This window comes from Megalobrama amblycephala, linkage group LG16 (assembly GCF_018812025.1).
Source record: "Megalobrama amblycephala isolate DHTTF-2021 linkage group LG16, ASM1881202v1, whole genome shotgun sequence".
Taxonomy (NCBI): Eukaryota; Metazoa; Chordata; class Actinopteri; order Cypriniformes; family Xenocyprididae; genus Megalobrama; species Megalobrama amblycephala.
Genome location: NC_063059.1, coordinates 335,272 through 357,254, shown reverse-complemented (window position 1 = coordinate 357,254; position 21,983 = coordinate 335,272). Strand labels below are relative to the sequence as shown.

At 39.9% G+C, this 21,983-nt stretch overlaps 1 protein-coding gene across 1 annotated transcript; it reads left to right on the top strand.

The window, feature by feature from the left end:
• Nucleotides 1–17,909: 17,909 nt before the first annotated feature.
• On the top strand, nucleotides 17,910–20,925 carry LOC125249741 (E3 SUMO-protein ligase ZBED1-like). The gene is made up of 3 exons (XM_048162105.1): nucleotides 17,910–18,940; nucleotides 19,419–20,047; nucleotides 20,135–20,925. Exons 1-3 carry the CDS (start codon nucleotides 17,914–17,916, stop codon nucleotides 20,519–20,521), a joined length of 2,043 nt encoding a protein of 680 aa, XP_048018062.1. The 5' UTR covers nucleotides 17,910–17,913; the 3' UTR covers nucleotides 20,522–20,925.
• Nucleotides 20,926–21,983: the final 1,058 nt, after the last annotated feature.

Below are 21,983 nucleotides of genomic sequence, written 5' to 3'. Positions count from 1 at the left end.
AACTACCAGAGGTGAAATTTCTGCTCTCAAATCTGAAACTCAGGTCGCTATTTTGGCCTTGCAAAGTACGATCACTCAACATAGTTCTACTCTTGTCGACCTAGAACGCTCAGCAACTCACTCTTCGGATGCTATAACCAAGCTTCAATTGGAGGTTAAATGCTTAAGTGCTGAAGTGAATCTTCTTACTGACAAGTGTATGGATTTGGAGGGGCGATCTAGATGACAAAATGTGTGAATAGCCGTACTGAAAGAAGGATCTGAGAAGGGCAAAAATATTAACATTTTTTTCAGAACTTTTGAAAGGCGCGCTGTCACTAGAAGATTGTCCGCTAGTGGATCGTGCCCACGGGGCTCTGCAAAGGCGCCCGGATGACATTGAGCCGCCGCAATCTCTTAAAGTGCGACTTCATTATTTTTGGGGTGTGACAACAGTCCTCAAGAAAGCTGCTGAACAAAAGGATCTTACTTATGATGATCAGAACATCCGCATTTTCCCGGACTTCACTCCTGAGGTGGCAAAGCGCAGAGCTGCGTTCAACAGAGCCAGAGCAATGCTTCGAGATAATCCAGGGGTACGGTATGGGACAATATTTCCAGCAAAGTTGAGAGTGACCTTGAATGGCACAGACAGACAGTGTTCACGGATGCAAGGAAAGCCAAAGAGTTTGCAGAGCTTCACAGGAAGGATGGGCAGGAAGGATGCTGAGGATCTGTAGACTGCTGACAAATGCACTGTCTAATGTTTAGGTTTATGGACTGTCTTTAGTTATTGTTCTTTATTGAAACTGTCTTCTGGTTCATTTTGTAGCAAATAAGGTAGGATTAACCTTGCAATCCTTATTTTTTTGAGCTAACAATATCTGCCTTTTGCAGCACTGTTCTTCTATTATTAGAAGGGTTTAGTGAGGGAAGTTAGTGAAAGTTGGTGAATGTCTATTTCTCAGTATCTTGTTATGGCTGACAAGCACAATAATTTGTGTTCTGTTTTTGTTCTCTATTTTGTAACTTCCTTAGTGGGGTCGCGCCTTACTCTGAAGCTTTCTCTTAGTATAGGCAAGTGTATGTTAAAGGAAGGGTTGTTTTGGGACATTTATACTCAGAATTTGACCATACATTTGTTATGGTATGCTGGTAGAAGGATGATGCAAATACGGATTTCCACCAATAATGACAATACTTTAATGAACACGGGTAAACAGAGCCAAACATACACGTAGTATAACATTCAGAACGGACAAGGAGTGAAGGGAGTGAGTGCAATATAAAGGGAGTGCTGATAACAGAGTCCAGGTGCAGGTGATCCGTGAAGCTGAGGAGCTGACGAGGGAAGTGAGTGCAGGTGAGGAGACAAGAGGATCATGGGATTTGGAGTCCGGGAGACAAGGGATCCGTGACAACATTTCGCACTGATGGGGTTTATAAACGTATTCATATTCACGCAGGATAATTTAAGGCAGCAGGATAAGGGGAGACAATTTACTGTGGTTACATGGAGCGTTAAAGGATTAAATCACCCAGTTAAAAGGATGTTATCTAGTGATATAATTTTTCTCCAAGAAACACAGCTAAATAAAAAATGAAGACATCAAGCTAAGATGTAGATGGATCAGTCAAACTTATCATTCTACATGTGCAATTAGATCAAGAGGGGTGGCCATACTCTTCAGGAAGGGCACACCATTCACTCATAAGACAACTATTGCAGATAAGGAGGGAAGGTATTTAATAGTTATTGGAGTTCCCTTTCGTGGGAACTATCGACGCTACGTCGAATGACGTGATGGGAACCCTCTGCATTTTGTGTTCGTGAAGCACCTCTGTATCCAACCAATGAGGAAACGTGACGTCAGAGGCGGGTGACGTCACGGATCAGGAAACTATAAAGCATACCCAGAACAAAGAACGCTAGCTTCTGTTGTCTTCAGCAAGCGCTCTCTGTATCTTGTGTGTCTTATTTGGTGTTGTTTGTCTTATCACATATAAATAATCACGATCTCTTCGTCTGAGGACAAGAGTATCTCACACCAATCCATATATTTATATATAAAAAAGACACGTATTATGGCGAGAAACAGCAGTGAAGTGGGAGTGAGTATGCCCAGGCAGCTCTCGAGGGAGCCGTCTGTGTGCACTGTAAAAACTCACTCTAAGGACACTGTGCTCCAGTGTTCCCCGCGGATCGGGTCCCGCTTCTGCTGAGGCAGGGCGGAGGCTCCATTCGTGGGGTTCACAAATGGATCTGACAGAGGGGTTAGAGACGGGCGCCGCCCTTTCTCTGCCTTCACCTGCCAGGTTCAGTGCCGTCTCCCAGGTGGAAGCACGTTCTGCGGTTTCTTCCCCCGGGTTGAGGCACCGATACTCACATGTCCAGCTCTGAGGAGGTGGATATTGTGATATCGATCATCTGAGAATCGCCACCTCACAGTCACACACATATCGTGTTTCAAAATCACACGTTTATAACAAATCAATCGTGAACAGCAGTTTGATTTTTCCCCTGTGCTACACTACAAAGCGAGTGGGGATACACACGATTTATGTGTCGTTTGCTGGGAGTGGGGCATGCACGTCAGCTCAAAAAAAACAAAACAACAACTGACAGTGACAGTGTTCATTCATAAAAATGTCCCGAAGAAAAGTAGCCTATGCACTAGCGGGAGTTTTGTAGCTCCACTCCTGTTGGCTTTATTCTCGAGGGAATAAAAGTCTAAGCTCGGATCTCGCGCTTGCCGAGGCAGCGCGTGGATTGAGTTTTCATTAAAGAATATAGCTCAGATCTCGCGCTTGCCGAGGCAGCGCGTGGATTGGGTTTTCATTAAAGAATATATGGCTCGGATCTCGCGTTGCCGAGGCAGTGCGTAGATTAAGTCTGCAAGAATGAATATACGGCTTGGGTCTTGCGTTTGCCGAGGCTGCGCATGTATCACGTGTCCGTAATTATGCATGTGTGTGTGTATGTATATGTATATATATTTATATATTAAGGGATCTGAGCAGACGGGAGTTTCCCTTTCTCTCTTTCCCTAAAATACCTTGCGAATTATTACGAGCTATAATTCTTTTTTTGTATTCTAAATATATTCAGTCTGTTCAAAAATATATATTTATATAAGAACTGGCTGCATTTAATTTGAGGATTAAATGAAATATTGAATACATTAAATTCTGAGGAATTTAAAAGAAAGTGTCGCCACCCTTGGTCCCCCGCAGAAAGCTTGGGGACAGGGACAGGCGACACAGCCGAAGTCTTTGTGGGGTAACACAGATCTGCGGACTGTAATTATCACCAAGAAGGCTTCGAAGAGGTCCTGATGCCAGTGGTGCGGGACATTGGAGGGCAGTCCCCTCCAGAGAGGGTTGGGTATTAAAATACTTGGTACCCATCCCTCTTTGGCGCCCTCAGGGGGCCGTTCTGCTAACCCTGCCACCCAGTGTGATTCAGGGCGCAGCGGTCTCCACCGATCCTCCGAGGAGGGCCGGTCATCACTTGATTCGGCTGTTCCTTGCCGGTTCGCCGCTTCAAGGTGCCGAGTCAAGTGTTCAAAAAACACCAGAGGCCAGTCTCGAGAGACTGGTTCCCTTTGTAAATAAGGCAGAATGGAAACTTCTCCCAAATATTTCAAAATGGGTGCTGCTCACAATAGAAAAGGGTTACAAATTCGGGTCTCGCCCGCCCCAGTTTAATGGGGTCCTTCACACAGTGGTGGCCCCCGAGCAGTCTCTGGTAATGGAACAGGAGGTTATGACGCTCTTGCAAAAAGGAGCTATAGAAGGGGTTCTCCTCCCAGCAAGCTGTCAGGGTTTTACAACCTATACTTCATTGTTCCAAAGAAGGGACAGATCAGGTCCGAGGACTGGTTTGCTGTGATAGACCTGAAAGATGCTTACTTTCATGTATCCATCCATCCTTCTCATAGGAAGTTCCTCAGGTTTGCTTTCGGGGACAAAGCTTACCAATACAGGGTTCTTCCTTTCAGCCTATCATTATCACCCTGCACATTCATGAAGTGCGTGGATGCAGCGCTGGCTCCATTGAGACTCCAGGGCATCCGCGTGCTGAACTATATCGACGATTGGTTGATATTAGCTCAAACAGAACAGTTGGCAGTTCAACATCGAGATGTTGTTCTGTCGCACATGAAAAAGCTTGGGCTGAGGCTCAATGCCAAAAAGAGTGTGCTGGTTCCGAGTCAGATTGCAAACTATCTAGGAGTAATCTGGGATTCTACCACGATGCAGGCGCAGCTGTCTCCTGCTCGTGTGAATTCCATTCTCGGAGCCGTGAATGGGGTGAAGTTAGGCCAGTCACTCACTGTAAAACAGTTTCAGAGACTGTTGGGTCTGATGGCAGCTGCGTCCAACGTGATTACTATTGGCCTTCTGCACATGAGACCCTTACAGTGGTGTCTCAGGACCAAGGGGTTTTTCCCTGAGGGGAAATCCTTTTTGCATGATCAAAGTCACGCGGCGATGCCTTCGTGCTCTGGTCATGTGGAAAAAGCCTTGGTTCCTGTCCCAGAACCCATGTTGGGGACTTCTCGTCGTCGCGTAATGCTTACGACGGATGCTTCCCTCACGGGCTGGGGGGCGATCATGAGTGGTCGCTCAGCTCAGGGTCTCTGGGAGGACCATCAGTTCCTGGCACTTAAATCGGCTGGAAATGATGGCGGTATTTCTTGCAGTAAAATACTTCCTCCCAGACCTGAGGGCATTAAAATGTGGGAGCAGACGCCCTGTCGAGGCAGGGGCCGAGGCCCGGGGAATGGAGTCTCCATACTGAGGTGTGGAGCTCACTTTGGAAAACTTTGGTCGAGCTGAAATCGACCTATTTGCTTCAGGGGAATCAACCCAGTGTCCACTGTGGTTCTCCCTATCTCATTCAGCACCACTGGGTCTGGATGCCATGGTACAGACGTGGCCGAGGCTGCGTCTATATGCATTTCCCCGTTCGCTCTGCTCCCGGGAGTTCTGGAGAAAGTACGCCAGGAAGGGGTCAGTCTAATATTGATAGCCCTGTACTGGCCAACCAAAATATGGTTCTCAGACCTAGTGTCACTTCTAGATGGCTCCCTGATGGAGCTTCCTCTCAGGCAGGACCTCCTGTCTCAAGCGGGCGGCATGATAATTCATCCACGCCCAGAACTATGGAGACTGTGGGCCTGGCCTCTGAGGGGGCCAGGCTCATAGATGCTGCTCTCCCAACTGAGGTTGTGGAGACCATACTCCACTCCAGAGCTCCCTCCACGAGGAAGTGTATGCGGCCATTTTGGCCATACTCCTCTGGGGGATTCCTCGGTAGGTCGAGACCCCCTTTTTTATACGCTCCCTCCGTGGTACTCTGAGGCTGAGGCCTTCAGTACGTACAAGGACTCCGGCCTGGGACTTGGCCGTGGTATTAGAAGGGTTAGCCGAGGCTCCCTTCGAACCACTAGAGGAAGTTTCAGAGAAATTCCTCACCCTAAAGACCATATTTCTACTGGCTATTTCATCTCTTAAAAGAATAGGAGATCTTCAAGCACTTTCAGCTGCTTCTTTGTGTTTGGAATTCGCACCTGGAATGGTCAAAGCGTTCCTGCACACTAGACCAGGCTATATGCCTAAGGTCCCCACCAAAGTCCCAGGTTCCATCGTACTTTAGGCCTTCCATCTTCCTCCATTTACAACTTCGGATCAGGAGAAACTCAATCTGCTCTGCCCAGTGAGGGCTTTAGATGCATATGTCCACAGAGCTGCCCTGTGGGGCAAAACAATCAATTGTTTGTGTGTTTTATGGGTCTCATTAGAAAGGAGGTCCAGCATCTAAGCAGAGAATGAGCAAGTGGGTGGTCGAGGCTATCTCACTTGCTTATGAGGGGGCCGGACAGCCATCTCCATTAGCTGTCCGTGTTCACTCGACTAGGGGTATGGCGGCCTCAAAGGCCTTAATGTCAGGAGTATCCATTAATGACATATGTGGTTCTGCTGGATGATCATCCCAGCACACATTTATTGGTTTTACAACCTGGACGTAGGCTCCTCTCCGGGGTCCTCAGTTCTGTCTACAAGATAACAGACAGGTACTTGGTGATACGTAGTTGGGATAGCGTTCCCATCACGTCATTCGACGTAACGTCGATAGTTCCCACGAAAGGGAACGTCTCGGGTTACAGATGTAACCCCTGTTCTCTGAGTAAGGGAACGAGACACTACGTCACATTGCCATACCCCCGGCATACCTGTGAGCGTCTTGCTTCAGACATATTCCAGAAGCTAGCGTTCTTTGTTCTGGGTATGCTTTATAGTTTCCTGATCCGTGACGTCACCCGCCTCTGACGTCACGTTTCCTCATTGGTTGGATACAGAGGTGCTTCACGAACACAAAATGCAGAGGGTTCCCATCACGTCATTCAACGTAGCGTCTCGTTCCCTTACTCAGGGAACAGGGGTTACATCTGTAACCCGAGACGATTTATATTCATTACCCATAACACTGGTTAATATTTATGGTCCGACTATTATTTTGAAAGTTGGACCCGAACCCGTGCAGAACCGAGAAATGCCATAAATGTACTACCCGGACCCGTCTAAGCTGGACCCGAACCCGACCGGACCCGTCTGGACCCGATCGGCACATAGGTCTATTCCACAGCAAATTGCTATTAATAAGTCAAAAAACAAGTTGCGAAAATAAAACGTGTTGTCTTACCTAATATTAGTAGGCTATAGCTTTCTCCTTTGTACCTGACTGTGATGCACTTGCCAAGAAAGTTCATCCGTTATTCCTCTCTTGCCAATTGAAATGCTTAATCCACTCATTATTCCAGCTTTAAAAGTTCACTTGCTGTCACAATGACAAATGCGATTTTGCAGTTTTGCATTATTTCGTTGTCAACTCACATAATAAAATAACTTTGACTGTTTGCCCTTTTGAACTATAATAACGATTGCTTGTTCAGTGACATGGCCGCTGACGTTAGCATTACTTATTTGCGGTCATTTCTGTGCTTTCTGAGCCGAGTCTGACCAAAACTTTAGATATAACAAGACGGCATAATGTTATTATAAAAACAGGAGAAAGAAAGTGCGCTCGCATGAGACATGTGCGTTAGCTGGAGCAACCTGAAACAAGTTTTAAGCGTCACAGAAAACATTTGTGTGATAGTACATATTTTGTTAATGATTTGAAATAGGCTATGTTATTTAAATGCGAATGTGCAAGGCTACAAGCAGTTCTTGAGATTTGAAGTTTGTTTGCATTACTGTTGCACACGATAGGAATAGTAAAACTCGATGATCGCCATTCGCTTGCATTAACTCCCCCCGCTCTGCTTCTGATGGCTGGGGTCACTCGTGTTTTTTCACCTTATTTCCCGGCTCATACTTTTCAAGTTACAAAACACGCACAGCGCTGACTGACTCCCAACACGGCCGGGTGATCTCCGAATCAAATCGGCTCGGGTATACACACAATGTTAATCAGACCCGGGAACCGAAGTAATAGATTAGGACCCGACCCGGACCCGGCTGACCATTTAAAATATAGTCCCGAACCCGTACGGGTCCCGGGTCGGGTCCCGGGTCCTCGGGTCTCAGGTCTTCTTTGTAGACCTCTAAACCACAGACCTTATTTCAGGCGATTTAGCAAAAACTCATTCAAAAAACCCATAGACTTTGGGGTGATGGAACCGAAGTCCTAAAATGCTAACTCGCTTCTGGGTTTTGCCTACAAAAATGCGTCATCCCTGAGGCACTCTATAGGCTACAATGCAGACCTCAGACATTTCAGAATTAGAGTCACGGTGTATTTCGGTATGGTTTATAATTATTATTTTTTCCTGGTCATTGTTGTTATTATGTTTACACAATAAACTGTATTTAATTTAATTTCTATTTAATTCACAGTAAACTACTGTATCTTTTGTCACAGGAAGGAAAGACTAAGAACAATATTTGACACATTATTCAATATATTTCACAAGTAGGCCTATAAGGGTTATTATAGTTAACTAAACCTAAAACCAAAGAAATCTTCATTACTTGAAATAAACATTAGCTGAAATAAAAATAAATATATAAAAATGTAAACATTTAAAAGCAAAAACTAAAAGACAAACAAAAAAATTACTAAAACTTAATTAAAATTATAATGAAAGCAGAAAAACTAAAAATCAAATCTAATAAAAAATTTTTAAACGAAAACTATAATAGTACCTCAATGATAATTGTGTCAATGAATTTTGCTCTTTCGCGTGTTTTTGCAAATGAACGGTCAAAAACCGTCCGCTTTGGCGAGCAAAGTACAGTTGGGTGAACATAAACAGTTTGGGGAATATCAGATATATCAGTGTATAGGATCTGTGTATTGTTAGAGAAATGCTTAATGCATTACAATTTAAAGGTGCCCTAGAATCAAAAATTGAATTTATCTTGGCATAATTAAATAACAAGAGTTCAGTACATGGAAATGACATACAGTGAGTCTCAAACTCCATTGTTTCCTCCTCCTTATATAAATCTCATTTGTTTAAAAGACCTCAGAAGAACAGGCGAATCTCAACATAACACCGACTGTTACGTAACAGTCGGGATCATTAATATGTACGCCCCCAATATTTGCATATGCCAGCCCATGTTCAAGGCATTAGACAAGCCAGTATTAACATCTGGATCTGTGCACAGCTGAATCATCAGACTAGGTAAGCAAGCAAGAACAACAGCAAAAAATGGCAGATGGAGCATTAATAACTGACATGATCCATGATAACATGATATTTTTAGTGATATTTGTAAATTGTCTTTCTAAATGTTTCGTTAGCATGTTGCTAATGTACTGTTAAATGTGGTTAAAGTTACCATCGTTTATTACTGTATTCACAGAGACAAGAGCCGTCGCTATTTTCATTTTTAAACGCTTGTCGTCTGTATAATTCATAAACACAACTTCATTCTTTATAAATCTCTCCAACAGTATAATGTTAGCTTTAGCCACGGAGCACCATCAAACTCATTCAGAATCAAATGTAAAAATCCAAATAAATACTGTACTTACGCAATTAGACATGCTGCTTGACAAACACTTTGTAAAGATTCATTTTGAGCGTTATATTAGCTGTGTGAACTTTGTTTATGCTGCTGAAGGCAAGTTCGAGCTCCAGGGGCAGGGAGCACGAGAATTTAAAGGGGCCGCAGCCTGAATTGGCGCATATATATCTTTTGAAAACACGTTCTACGGCACCTTTAAAGGGATAGTTCACCCAAAAATGAAAATTTGATGTTTATCTGCTTACCCCCAGTGCGTCCAAGATGTAGGTGACTTTGTTTCTTCAGTAGAACACAAATGATAAAATCTGTCAGCCGTATAATGCGAGTGAATGGGAACTCGAACAATAAGAGTCGAAAAAACTTACATAGACAACGGCAGTGATGTCTCACGCATATACTTCAATGAGTGCCAGTCATCACTGCCATTGTCAGAGCGCGATCAGACATCACTAAGCGATTGCTGAACGCAGTTGGACATAGTGGTGTTTCAGAGGTAAAAAATGATATAAATAATGTTCGGTGTCTCACACAAACCGATTATTTCGTGTCTTAGGACATCAATGTGCCGCCATGAGCCGCAGGGTTTAACCTGTTAACCAGCACTGCCACGCCGACGCACCAAAGCTTCTTTGTTTAAATTAGCTCAAATTTACTGTTAGATTTAATATAATTACCTTGACAAACTATACATCATTAAAAAGATCTAAGACTCGAGCTTCAATTTTTAATCTTTATTTTACTCTCAACATCGTATAGTGACCGTTATTTGTTAATATGCGTCGGGAGTTATGAATATGAGAAACGGAGTCGTTACCTTTTCATTGAAATATGAGCGTCAGCTTCAGCCATTGAGAAAAAAAACTCTGTACGATCATCAAGAAAAAACTCCACAAAATAACATCCCTCGGGGCTTTTAGCTTAAAAGCATGCACATTTGGAGAAATATTGATGGACTGTCATACGTTTATGTCAATTTTCTATACAGAGGAGTCATATTTATTCAGTTTTTACCCAAAACACGCTGTTGTCATTATATGAGCGCTGTATACACTGACTACTGTGTGTCCAAACCATACCCGAAGCCGGAGGGCGCTCTGTGCACACTTAGTCCACAAATAATACAGCATGAACAAGAGGCAGTCATGTGACATACACGGGACTAACAGAGGCTACCAGACATCGCTATAATCATTGATATAAACATACAGAACGTCACTTTTGAAAGTAATAAATACACGATTGTGACGATATGTTGTTTATCTGTGTTCTTCACGCCATGTCAGGTATTCATAATAGTAGATTATATTTATAATGCAATGCTAATCGAGATAGCTTTTCTCATTGTGCAGAATAGCCTAAAATGATATATTTTCTGTCTGATTTTTTATCCAAACCCACATCACATCAAAGAAGGTTATTTAAAACAATCGACTAGTAAGTTTGGAGAAAAAACGTGGTTTTAATCTTATAAATTGTCATGTTTTGTTGGTGTGCTAAGCTAATATGCTAACGAGCCCAGAGATGCACCTGTTCTAATCTAAAGCTAATGCAAATAAATAATTCTTAATAGTAAAGCTCACTTTTTTTCTCTCTTTTTTTTCCCAAGAAGGGCATTAGATACAGTTTGAAAGAAGGTGAAGTGAGAAGTTTGGTGAATGAAATGAGGGATTAAATCATCTTGAATAGAACATCAGTAATTATAATAGAGACAAAAGAAAAGAATAATAAGAGCCATAAGCTGGCTGGAGAGGTGTGAATGTGTTCAGGGGAGACTGAAACTGAATGGGGCACTTAGCACCACAAACACAATATCGACAATACCCTTGAATAGATGACAATAAACATCAGTTAACATTTTAGAGTCCTTTCTAAATAAAGTCTCATGACATGGTCTTGAAAAACATGTAATAAAACTCAGAGTTTTAAACCTATCATCTTCAGATTTGAAATATAACATGGTCAGACATGTGGCTTTAGCTGCAGTGCATTTCTAGATTGCCACAAGGCCAACTTCACTTTCATTTTCATAAATATATTTCATAAAAATAAATTTCTAATAACTTTTCAAAATTTCAAAGCTATTTTAAACTATTTTCTTCTTTGTGACAATAATTAATTATGAGTTTACCATAAACTGCAAAGTGTCTGCTTTCAAATGATACCTTACTTATGCTTTTAGTGCAAAGGGTTCATGAACTGTATCTGTTTTAGTTTGGGTATGTCATTTTTTGGGATTTTCCAAAAGCGGGGGTGCTGGCTAACAGGTTAATTTGGATTTGTCTATCTAAGTTTTTTCGACTCTTATTGTTCGAGTTCCCATTCACTCGCATTATACGACTGACAGACGGCAACGGTTGGAGTTAAAAATCATAATTTGTGTTCTACTGAAGAAACAAAGTCACCTACATCTTGGATGCCCTGGGGGTAAGCAGATAAACATCAAATTTTCATTTTTGGGGGAACTATCCCTTTAACTAATGTAGCATATGCACACGTATCAGGATAATCAATAAACTTGGGAATGTTCAGAATGCTTTTAGCATGCTGGACTGGGTTGTGAAACCATCCCGGCTCCGAACAGTCTGCCATAAGATGAGCCCACTTGACACTTTTGTGGACCTGCGAGGGTAAACAGAAAAACTGCAACTTCCTCACTTCGGTGACTTCAAAAGGAGCACCCCCCCCAGAGACTGACCAGATCCACATTCCAACACCCCACACACACAGGGACACACAAAAACACACACACAGACACATACAGAAACACACAATCATACATTTTTAACTGTATATGTGAACTACCACTATGCTGGAATATATACATGATGTATTTTAGGGCCTATGCATGTTTCCTAGTGTTTAAATGAGTGTATTTGTGCTAGTGTGCATTTTAATAGGGGAATTCTGTCTGTAAACCATAACTTGTTGTCTATGCCTTTCTGATCTGTCGAGTTTGATCTCTCCGTAAAGCTCCGGACTCGAGCTATTCACTGAGGTGGGTCACATGGCTGACATATGCATTTTTCTATGTGTTTAATGATACTGTGAAGAAAGCACTCGATCTCGAAATCCGGGCTGATAGCCATTAAGTATGCAAATTCATCTAGGAGACCAAACCAAGGAACTTTGCCCGCCAAATAGTGCTGCGCATCTATTGGCCGCTACAATTCAGGAGGTGTGTTAGCTTGGGTTTCCATAAAAACAACGACACACACATTCTCCTTTGTTCTCCCGGTGACCTCCCGATCGCCTCGTGCACGTCTCTCCGGACGCCTCAGGTGACCGCGCTTCCCAACCACGCGCGCAGCTCGGGAGGACCACTTCCTTAGACTCTCTCTCTCTTCGGCTAAGTTACTCTTCAGTTTAAACCTCATTTGAAAACCCCGCCGGAGAAACCCTCTCGGAAGGACCAACCCAGCCAGGCGCATTGAAACTGCTACACACGGACTTGAACCAATAAGCAAGTATTATCATTTACCTGAAATTTGTCTAAACTTATTTCTGTGCTGGCTCTCTCTCTCTCAAAAGGGTTTAACTGTGTAATTTGCCATTCTTTGATCATCTTTCTTTCCCTGTCTTTTCTTTATTTTCACTCTTGTGTATATATATGTGTATACCTTCTGTATATATTTTAGACGTATAATCTCAGTCATAGCTGCATATATTAAACACTTAATTCATGCTCGATTGTTCTGTTCATTCTTTCAACTGAAGACCAAGTCACTTTAACGTTTTTCGATCGCTTTATGCTTTGATGCTATAATAGCAAGTTATTTTCATGGCCAGAGAATAACTCCGTTTATAATATTCTGTGAGGGACTTAGTTTGCTGGACAAACGAACAGTTTCTCTAAATAATTATTAAACCAGAACTAATCATATATGTAATTGATTATAATTCGTTGTAATTGATTCACAATATATGTTTAATTCCCCGTTGGGTCGATATATGAATCCTAATTTATTCATAACCTTATGAATTATTATATTCATATTTCATCCATAAATTGATTAATAACCGCTACATTCGTTACACTAAATTAGATTTTAGTTGACTAAATCTACTGTAGACTAAATCTACTAAAACCTTATAATATTTAGTTGAGCTTGAAATGAGGATCGATCAGCTTGAACAGTACACGTGGATGGAAGACGTTATCATCACAGGTTTGAGCGTCAAACCCCGCTCATATGCCAAAGTGGCCGCGGTGGGATGAAATGTAAGTATGGATGATGACACTGAGGATGTACAGTCACTGGAGAGACAAGTTGTCACATTTCTGATGGGAAAAGATATACATGTAGACGCGAACAACATCGCTGTGTGTCACACCCTGCCAAGGAAAGATACAAAACAGCCAGCAATTATTCTGAGTTTTGCAAATCGGAAATACAAAATTGATCTACTGCGTCAAGGAAGGAAGTTGAAAGGAACAAATGTTTATTTAAACGAGCACCTCACAAAAAGAAACGCTGAGATCCCCCGAGAAGCCCGTATGCTGAGAAGAAATTACAAGATAAAAGCGACATGGACGAGGAATTGCAAGATCTTCATTCAGCTAAAGGGCTCTACTCCGGAACAAGCGAGGGTAATACTGGAAAGACAACTTAAAGACCTTGATCAGTTTAGATAATGTTGACTGAACATAAAAAAAGGTCATTCTTGACGCATGTTTTGATGATTATTACTTTACGCTATGGATGAGAAGATTACGTTCGTTTCATTTAGACCGGTTTCAGATATGTGGACAATGAAAACACGCAGACAAACTTTCAGCGAGCTGGAGAATGGATTATTATAGGCCTATTTTATATTTATTTTTGTCGTATAAACTTTTTGTGTGCTGGACTGTGGATTACAGGCACATTTTATGATGATTATGCGTGGATGAACTGGATGATGGGCCCACTTTACGTTGGATGGAGGAAGACTGTTATAAAATCATCGTCACTGTGGATGGAGACCCGCCTTATGTTGGGCATTGGGATCACTTATAATTTGACAATTGGGAAAAGACTAAATAATAGGTTTAAAGTGTTATATAAAATGTGGACTGCACTGTGTGGATTAGGGAGTACAGGGGTTCTAGGAGTATTTTGTGAGGTGACTGTATGTATGTGCATGTATGTACACAAGGTAATGCCTAAAAGAGTTATATAAGAATAATTCTAAAATAATATGACTGAGTGTGATTATGATTTGTCAGTAGTTAATAGAGACAAAGATGAACATGAGTTAGAAAATATTGATAGTCCTTATAGAAGTGAACTGATTGAACATAGTAATTTAATTGTGCATGATTTTTCAAATTATAAAACAAATGAGTTTGGGGAAGATATAGATCCAGATAATAATTTCTACAATAATATAATAAATGAATGTGAATATTATACTGAAGAGCAATGCAATAATATTAATATGGGAGGAGCTTTAAGTTTGATTCATTTCAATAGCAGAAGCCTGTGCAAAAACTTTGAAGATATCAAAGAATACCTTAGTAAAATTAATAAATTCAGTGTTATTGCTGTATCGGAAACTTGGTTGGATGTGGACAAGGCTTGTGAAGTGGAATTGGAGGGATATGAGCTCTTTACTAAGAATAGGATTAATAAAAAAGGGGGTGGCGTCGCATTATATGTGGATAATGACCTGAGCTGTAAAATTGTTGATAGTCTGTCAACTACCATTGAGGGAGTTCTAGAGTGTTTATCTGTCGAAATCGCAGTCCTAAAATCTAAAAATATTACTGTTAGCTGTCTCTATAGAACACCAGGATCATGTTTAGATTTATTTAATAAAAATGTTGACAATTTGTTTGGTAACCTTAATAAGATGCATATTGTGTGTGGTGATTTTAATATAAATCTTTTAAATCCCCATAATAATATGAAAACTAGTGATTTCATCACAACCATGTATAGTAATAATCTATTTCCACTTATCACTAAACCCACAAGAATCACAGCCAATACAGCTACATTAATAGATAATATATTTACGAACAGACTTGAAACCCAAATAACTGCTGGATTGCTCATAAACGATATTACTGATCATCTTCCTGTGTTCAGTATTTTTCACAAACTCCTTCATAAGGCTACTGTTTAAAGTAGATCAAATTAAAACTATACATCATAGAACCCCTGAAACCATGACTGCCTTAAAAACTGATTTGTTTAATCAGACATGGGACAAAGTCTATGCCACCTTTGACCCTGATAAGGCTTATGACACCTTTTTGACTACATTATTAAGTCTTTATGATAAACATTGCCCACTAAAGGAATACTCTATAAAAGACAGAACCAACCTAGAGAAACCATGGATAACAAAGGGCATAGCTAATGCTTGCAAAAAGAAAAAAATATCTTTACAAATTATTCATAAAACATAGAACTAAAGAAGCAGAGGATAAATATAAATTGTATAAAAATAAGTTAATTAATATAATAAGATCAAACAGACGATTTCTATTATCATAATATTTTGGAATCAGTACAAAAATAACATCCACACTACTTGGAAAGTACTAAATAGTATTATCAAGAAGCGAACCAACAAAAATGATTATCCAAATTACTCTGTGAAAGACGGCCAAATTTTAAACGGTAATAAGGAAATATCAATGGCGTTCAATAATTTTTTTTTTGCAAATGTTGGACCCACTCTAGCCAATGAAATGCTCTCAACCATCAGATGTAAAGGAAATAGATAAAAACATTATTAAAGGAAATGTGAACTCTTTGTTCTTGAGGAGTGTGGATGAAAATGAAATTGAAATATTCAAATTGTGAGTAAACTTAAGAATAAGAGGTCAACAGATTGTTTTGAATTTGACACGATCTTAGTAAAAGAAATTATACATAGCATTGCAAGCTCCACTCACATATATTTGTAATCAGTCTTTTCTTACGGGCATCTTTCCGTCTAAAATGAAAACGGCCATGGTAGCACCCATTTTTAAAAGTGGAGATAAACACCAATTTACAAACTATAGGCCAATTTCACTACTTTCACAATTTTCAAAAATTTTAGAAAAGTTATATGTTATAAGACTTGATGATTATCTCAATAAATTCAACCTTATTTCAGATTATCAATTTGGTTTCAGGTCAAATAGAGCAACCTCAATGGCAGTCATTCAACTGGTTGAGGAAATATCCACAGCGATTGATAATGGAGAGTACACTGTCGGTGTTTTTATCGACTTGAGCAAGGCATTTGATACCATTGATCACAATCTGCTGTTGGCTAAATTAGAACGATATGGTTTCAGAGGCATTGCCCATGATTGGTTGAGAGACTATCTCAGTGGTAGAGAGATCAATATGTACATATTAACAATTATGACTCTGAAAGAACAAACATAACGCATGGAGTTCCACAGGGCTCTATACTGGGGCCAAAGCTGTTTAATGTACATAAATGACATTCCAAAAGTCCTGACAAACTTACATTGTATCTTGTTCGCTGATGATACTAGTCTCTACGGCTCTGGACAAAATTTAGAGTTTCTTTTGGTAGACAGTGGAAAAAGAGCTTTCCAAATTAAAAACTTGGTTTGATTACAATAAATTATCAATGAATTTGAATAAAACTAAATATATTATTTTTGGTAATAGAAAAATTGAGGAATCAAGTCAAAATTAAAATTAATCATATTGACATTGAGAAAGTGTGTGACACAAATTTTTTGGGTATCTATATTGATGACAAACTCAACTGGAAATTACATATAAATTATCTAAAGACAAAAATAATCTAAATTTATTTGGTATAATGTGTAAAATTAAGTCATGTATTAATCAAAATTCACTAAATTTATTATACAATTCGCTCATTCTTCCGTACCTAAATTATTGTTGTGGAAGATATGGGGGAATAATTATAAATCTATTATTAAACCTATGTTCATATTGCAGAAGAAAGCTATTAGAATTATTAACAGAGTTGATTATTACGCCCCAACTAACCCATTGTTTATTAAATTAAATGCTTTGAAATTACAGGATTTAGTTGATCTTAGCACAGCCACAATGATGTATAAGGTTCACAATCTCAAGCTCCCAGTCTGTATTCAGGAGAGGTTCAAGCCTAGAGAGACTCGATATAATTTGAGAGGAACTGGGGTCTATCAAAAAAATAAGGCCAGGACCAAAGGGAGGTGTTTCTCAGTTCGAGGAGTAAATCTATGGAATAGCCTGGACGATACATTAAAACAATCTACATCAATAAAGGCGTTAAAAAAATTTACAAATCGAATGTGATTGGTAGCTATATTGCATTGGAATGATATTGTTTAGTTTAGTTTAAATATTTTTAAAACAAGAAGGAGGCAAGTGTATAACATAATGATTCATGGCAGTATAAGGGTAAGGGAATGTTTAGAGGGAAATTAACAAGGTGATTTGTGTCATGTTATTAGTAATGGCTTACATTTGAAAATATCTTCATTAATATGTTATCTTTATGAGCTGTTTCATATAGAGCTGGTAATATGCTTGAATTTTTCTTTTTTTTTTTTTTTCTTTTCCACTTTGCTGCTTTCTGATTATTGTTGCCAAATGTTGGTCATTTAAATCTTGGTGTAAATAGGGTTAGGCATCAATAAGTGTTTCACTTCAGCTTAAACCCCTTCAGTCATGGCTGTAAAATAATAATTTTGTTTGTGTATGTTGTTATTTTTGAATGACTGAAGAAATAAATTACATTACATTACTAAAACTAGACTAAAACAATTTCCGATGACTAAAATATGACTAAAACTAAATCGCATTTTAGTCAAAAGATTATGACTAAAACTAAATCAAAATTTGCTGTCAAAATTAACACTGATAGTTATTCTCTTTGCTCCAAGTTAATTCCATTGGTAACACTTTACTTGAAGGGATGGCTGAACGATTAATTGCATTTGCGATAATATCGCGATATGAGAAAATGCGATTTTCTAATCGCAACGTGCGCGATTTGAGGTGGGCACGTGACGCGAGCGAAAGAGCGGAGAACTCGGCTGCAACAACTTTTCATCCTGTCAGTTCATCTTTAACCTGTAGCGCAATGGCCTCTGCCTCGACGGAACAGTCAGTAACTGACACAGCTGCGACTTTAATCTCAAAGAGGAACAGCACGTCGGTGGTGTGGAACTATTTTGGTTTCAAAAAAGAAGATGCTGCACAGCTTCAGGTGTTATGCAGAGCATGCCGTGCTCCCGTTGCGACTTCACGGGGTAACACTACAAACTTGTTTCAGCACTTAAAAAAATACCACAAATCAATGTATGACAGTTGTATGACCAAAATGCCGAGCACCAGTGCGCCAGACAGGCCAAATACCTCAAGACAGGGATCACTGACCGAAATGTTCGAAAGTGTCACTCCGTATGAACGTAATTCAAAACGGCACGGGGAAATCACTCGGGCAATAACCGAGTTCATAGCCAAAGATATGATGCCTCTCAGCACGGTGACCAAGCCTGGATTCGTGGCATTGACATATACGCTTGATAAACGGTACAATATACCCTCCCGTACATACTTCAGTCAGACTGCCATACCGGAGCTGTACAAAAAGTGTAAAGAGAAAGTCGCCGCGGAGGTTAAAACGGTGGAGTTTTTTGCTAGCACTACAGATATGTGGTCAAGCCGCACAGCTGAGCCTTACCAGAGTCTTACAGTCCATTTTATTGATGAAGATTTCAACCTCAGAGCTCGCTGCCTACAAACTACCTACTTCCCAGACGACCACACAGGGGAAAATATTGCAGCCGGCCTGAGAGAAGGGCTTGCCAGCTGGGATCTCCACGAGGAGAATCACGTCTGCATCACGACGGACAACGCGTCAAATATGGTTCTGGCTGCGCGGCTTAATGAATGGACGAGGCTCCAGTGTTTTGGGCACAGATTACATCTTGCCATTGGTAAGTTATGTCGCGTGTGTGTGTGTGTGTGTGTGTGTGTGTGTGTGTGTGTGTGTGTGTGTGTGTGTGTGTGTGCGTGCGCGCAAAAGAGAGAGATGCGTCGATTAGTAATAAGCTGGATACAAATATATAAATTATGTGTAGTTGGGGATTCATTAAATTAATATTTCCTCCCACTCCTTTTCTAATATGTAAATTGAAATATTATGTTTTGATTTTATGTCTGTTGTGGAATGGCCACCTGCATTTTTGTTTTTTTGTTTGTTTTTGTTTTTTTACATGTTCTAAATAAACACAAAAAGTGTGTGTGTGTGTGTGTGTGTGTGTGTGAGAGAGAGAGAGAGAGAGAGAGAGAGGACAGGGGTGTGGATGTGTGCATTTTAGAATGACAGAGAATGTGAGTGTGTAATAGTGATAGCCTTGAATCACAAAACTCAAATTTAATTGTGTGTAATACACTACTTTCTATTTCTTTCAGAAAATGCACTCAAAGATGACAGAGTGTCAAGGGCAACAGCACTGTGCAGGAAGCTGGTGGGACACTTTTCCCACAGTTGGAAGAAGAAGGCAGCACTGATGGAGGCACAGAGGGAGCTCAAACTCCCTGAGCACAACCTCATAACGGAGTGCCCAACAAGATGGGGATCTAAAGAAATGATGATTGCTAGAGTGCTTGAACAGGCCAAAGCCATTTCTCAGGTATTGTCTGGAGATCGATATGCACGCTCCCTCATCCCAACCTGGCAAGATATTGATGTGTTGGAGTCGATTCACAAGGCACTGCATCCTCTACTGGAATTTACTGATGCTCTTTCTGGAGAGGAGTATGTGAGCATCTCCTACCTCAAGCCAGTTCTTCACCTTTTTGCCACATCAGTCCTGGCTGAAGATGCTGAGGACACTGACCTGACTAAATCAATAAAAACCAAAGTCCTAGCATACCTCAATAATAAATATGGAGACCCAAACATCCAGGAGCTTTTGGATGTTGCCTGTTTCCTGGACCCTAGGTTCAAAATACAGTACATCAGTACTGACAACATCCCTGCTATCAAGACCCGACTGAAGACAGAGATGGTAGACTTAGCACAGCGTACATATCATCGGGTAAATGATAATTATGTATTTCACAAAAACACAATTTTTCTGTAAAATCTAACTGGAAAACTAATGGCTGTTGTTTTTATCTAATAGGAGAAGAGGTCTCGTACTGAAACTGTTCAGATGCCTCAAAGTGCACAGCCCTTGGGGGAAAAGGCGAAGAGGTCTCTTGGCAGTTTTTTCAAGACCAGTGCAGCCTCTCCTTCTTTGCCTGTTGAAGATGTCGCAGAGGCAGAGTTAAACAATTACCTGATGACTCCTACCATTGATGGAGAAGATGATCCCTTGGCTTGGTGGAGGGTGCACAAGATCAGCTACCCACAGTTGTGCATCATGGCCCGCAAGTATCTTTGTGTACCTGCCACAAGCGCTCCCTCAGAGCGTCTTTTTAGCACAGGAGGGAATATTGTGACTTGCACTCGCTCATCCTTGAAGCCAGCAAAAGTCAATATTCTGGTTTTCTTAGCAAAAAACCTGTGAGCCACTGAGAACAAAACTGTTGGATCATTATAGCTGGCAGTGCCATACTCGTAGTGAACTTTAGTCTGTGTGGTGTGTTATTGTTGTGTACTTGATAAGTGAGGTTGATCTATTCCAAATTATAATATTCAAATAGTTTTTGTCTAATTTAAAAGTGCATTTCTCCATTTTTTTATTTATAACTTTATTTATTTTGATTTTACTAAATATTTTCAAAGCAAATGCTGTTGCAGTTGTGTGAAATGTTACTGACTTTGGAGCAGTAAGATAATTATTATTTTTAATTATTTTTTTCTTCAGACTGTAAATTTTGCACACAGTGTTTACAAAGTGCGCATACCTTTGTTTAAATTATTGAAATGCACAGTGGCAAAGCCATAGATGTTTCTGCAACGAGCAGTTCAATAAAAATTTCATTTATTTCAAGTCATACATGTTTTAATTTAATTATAACAAATAGGCCCAGCCTATGGGAAAGAACATTTCACACTAAATGCATCTAATATTGTGTTGGTCATATTTAAATAATTCATTACGTTTTGTTGGGGAAAAAAGAGGATAAAAAAAATCTTTACAAAACAAATCGCATATTAAATCGCAATCGCAATATTGGGGAAAAAAATCGCAATTAGATTATTTTCCCAAATCGTTCAGCCTTAGTGTGCATAAGACTGACATGACACCTTCATAATCTTGACATGACACGTGTCATGAATATGAAGGAGGTTTTATGAATGTTTATGACAACTGTCATTAAATGTCATTCGCTCAATTATGTCATTTTTAATGCAAAGATGACATTGTTTGAGATGTCCGAGTTATGACAACTTGACATAAACCAACACATCATAACCTGTCAGTGTCTTTGTCATGACAACTTGACATTAGCAAAACATCATAACCTGTCATAAACATGACATAGCAGATTAATTATCAAACTTAAAAAAACTACTTAGCTTTATGGGTTAACATTACATTACATTATTTTGGGAACACTTCAGTATAGGGAACGCATATATAAATTATTAACTATGACTTTTCCCTCAATAAACTCTTAATTTACTGCTTATTATAGTTAATTGTTAGGTTTAGGTATTGGGTAGGATTAAGAATGTAGAATAAGGTCATGCAGAATAAGGCATTAATATGTGCTTTATAAGTACTAATAAATAGCCAATATTTTAGCCATATGAATGCTAATAGTAATAAGCAACTAGTTAAAAGACTCTAAAATAAAGTGTTACCATTATTTTATAACAGTGCCATTATTCTGTCCTCTGCATGCGTGTGCATTGAGCATGCATATACAGATTGCCAAACATTGTAAAGAGATGAGGAGGCTTCAATGACGACTCAGATGATTAAGTAAATTTTCTCTTTACTTGACTTTGTTGAGTGCAATCAAGTTGTTTCTCTCAACCTCTGTTACATTCTTTTGTGAAACTGCAAAATAAATACAAAA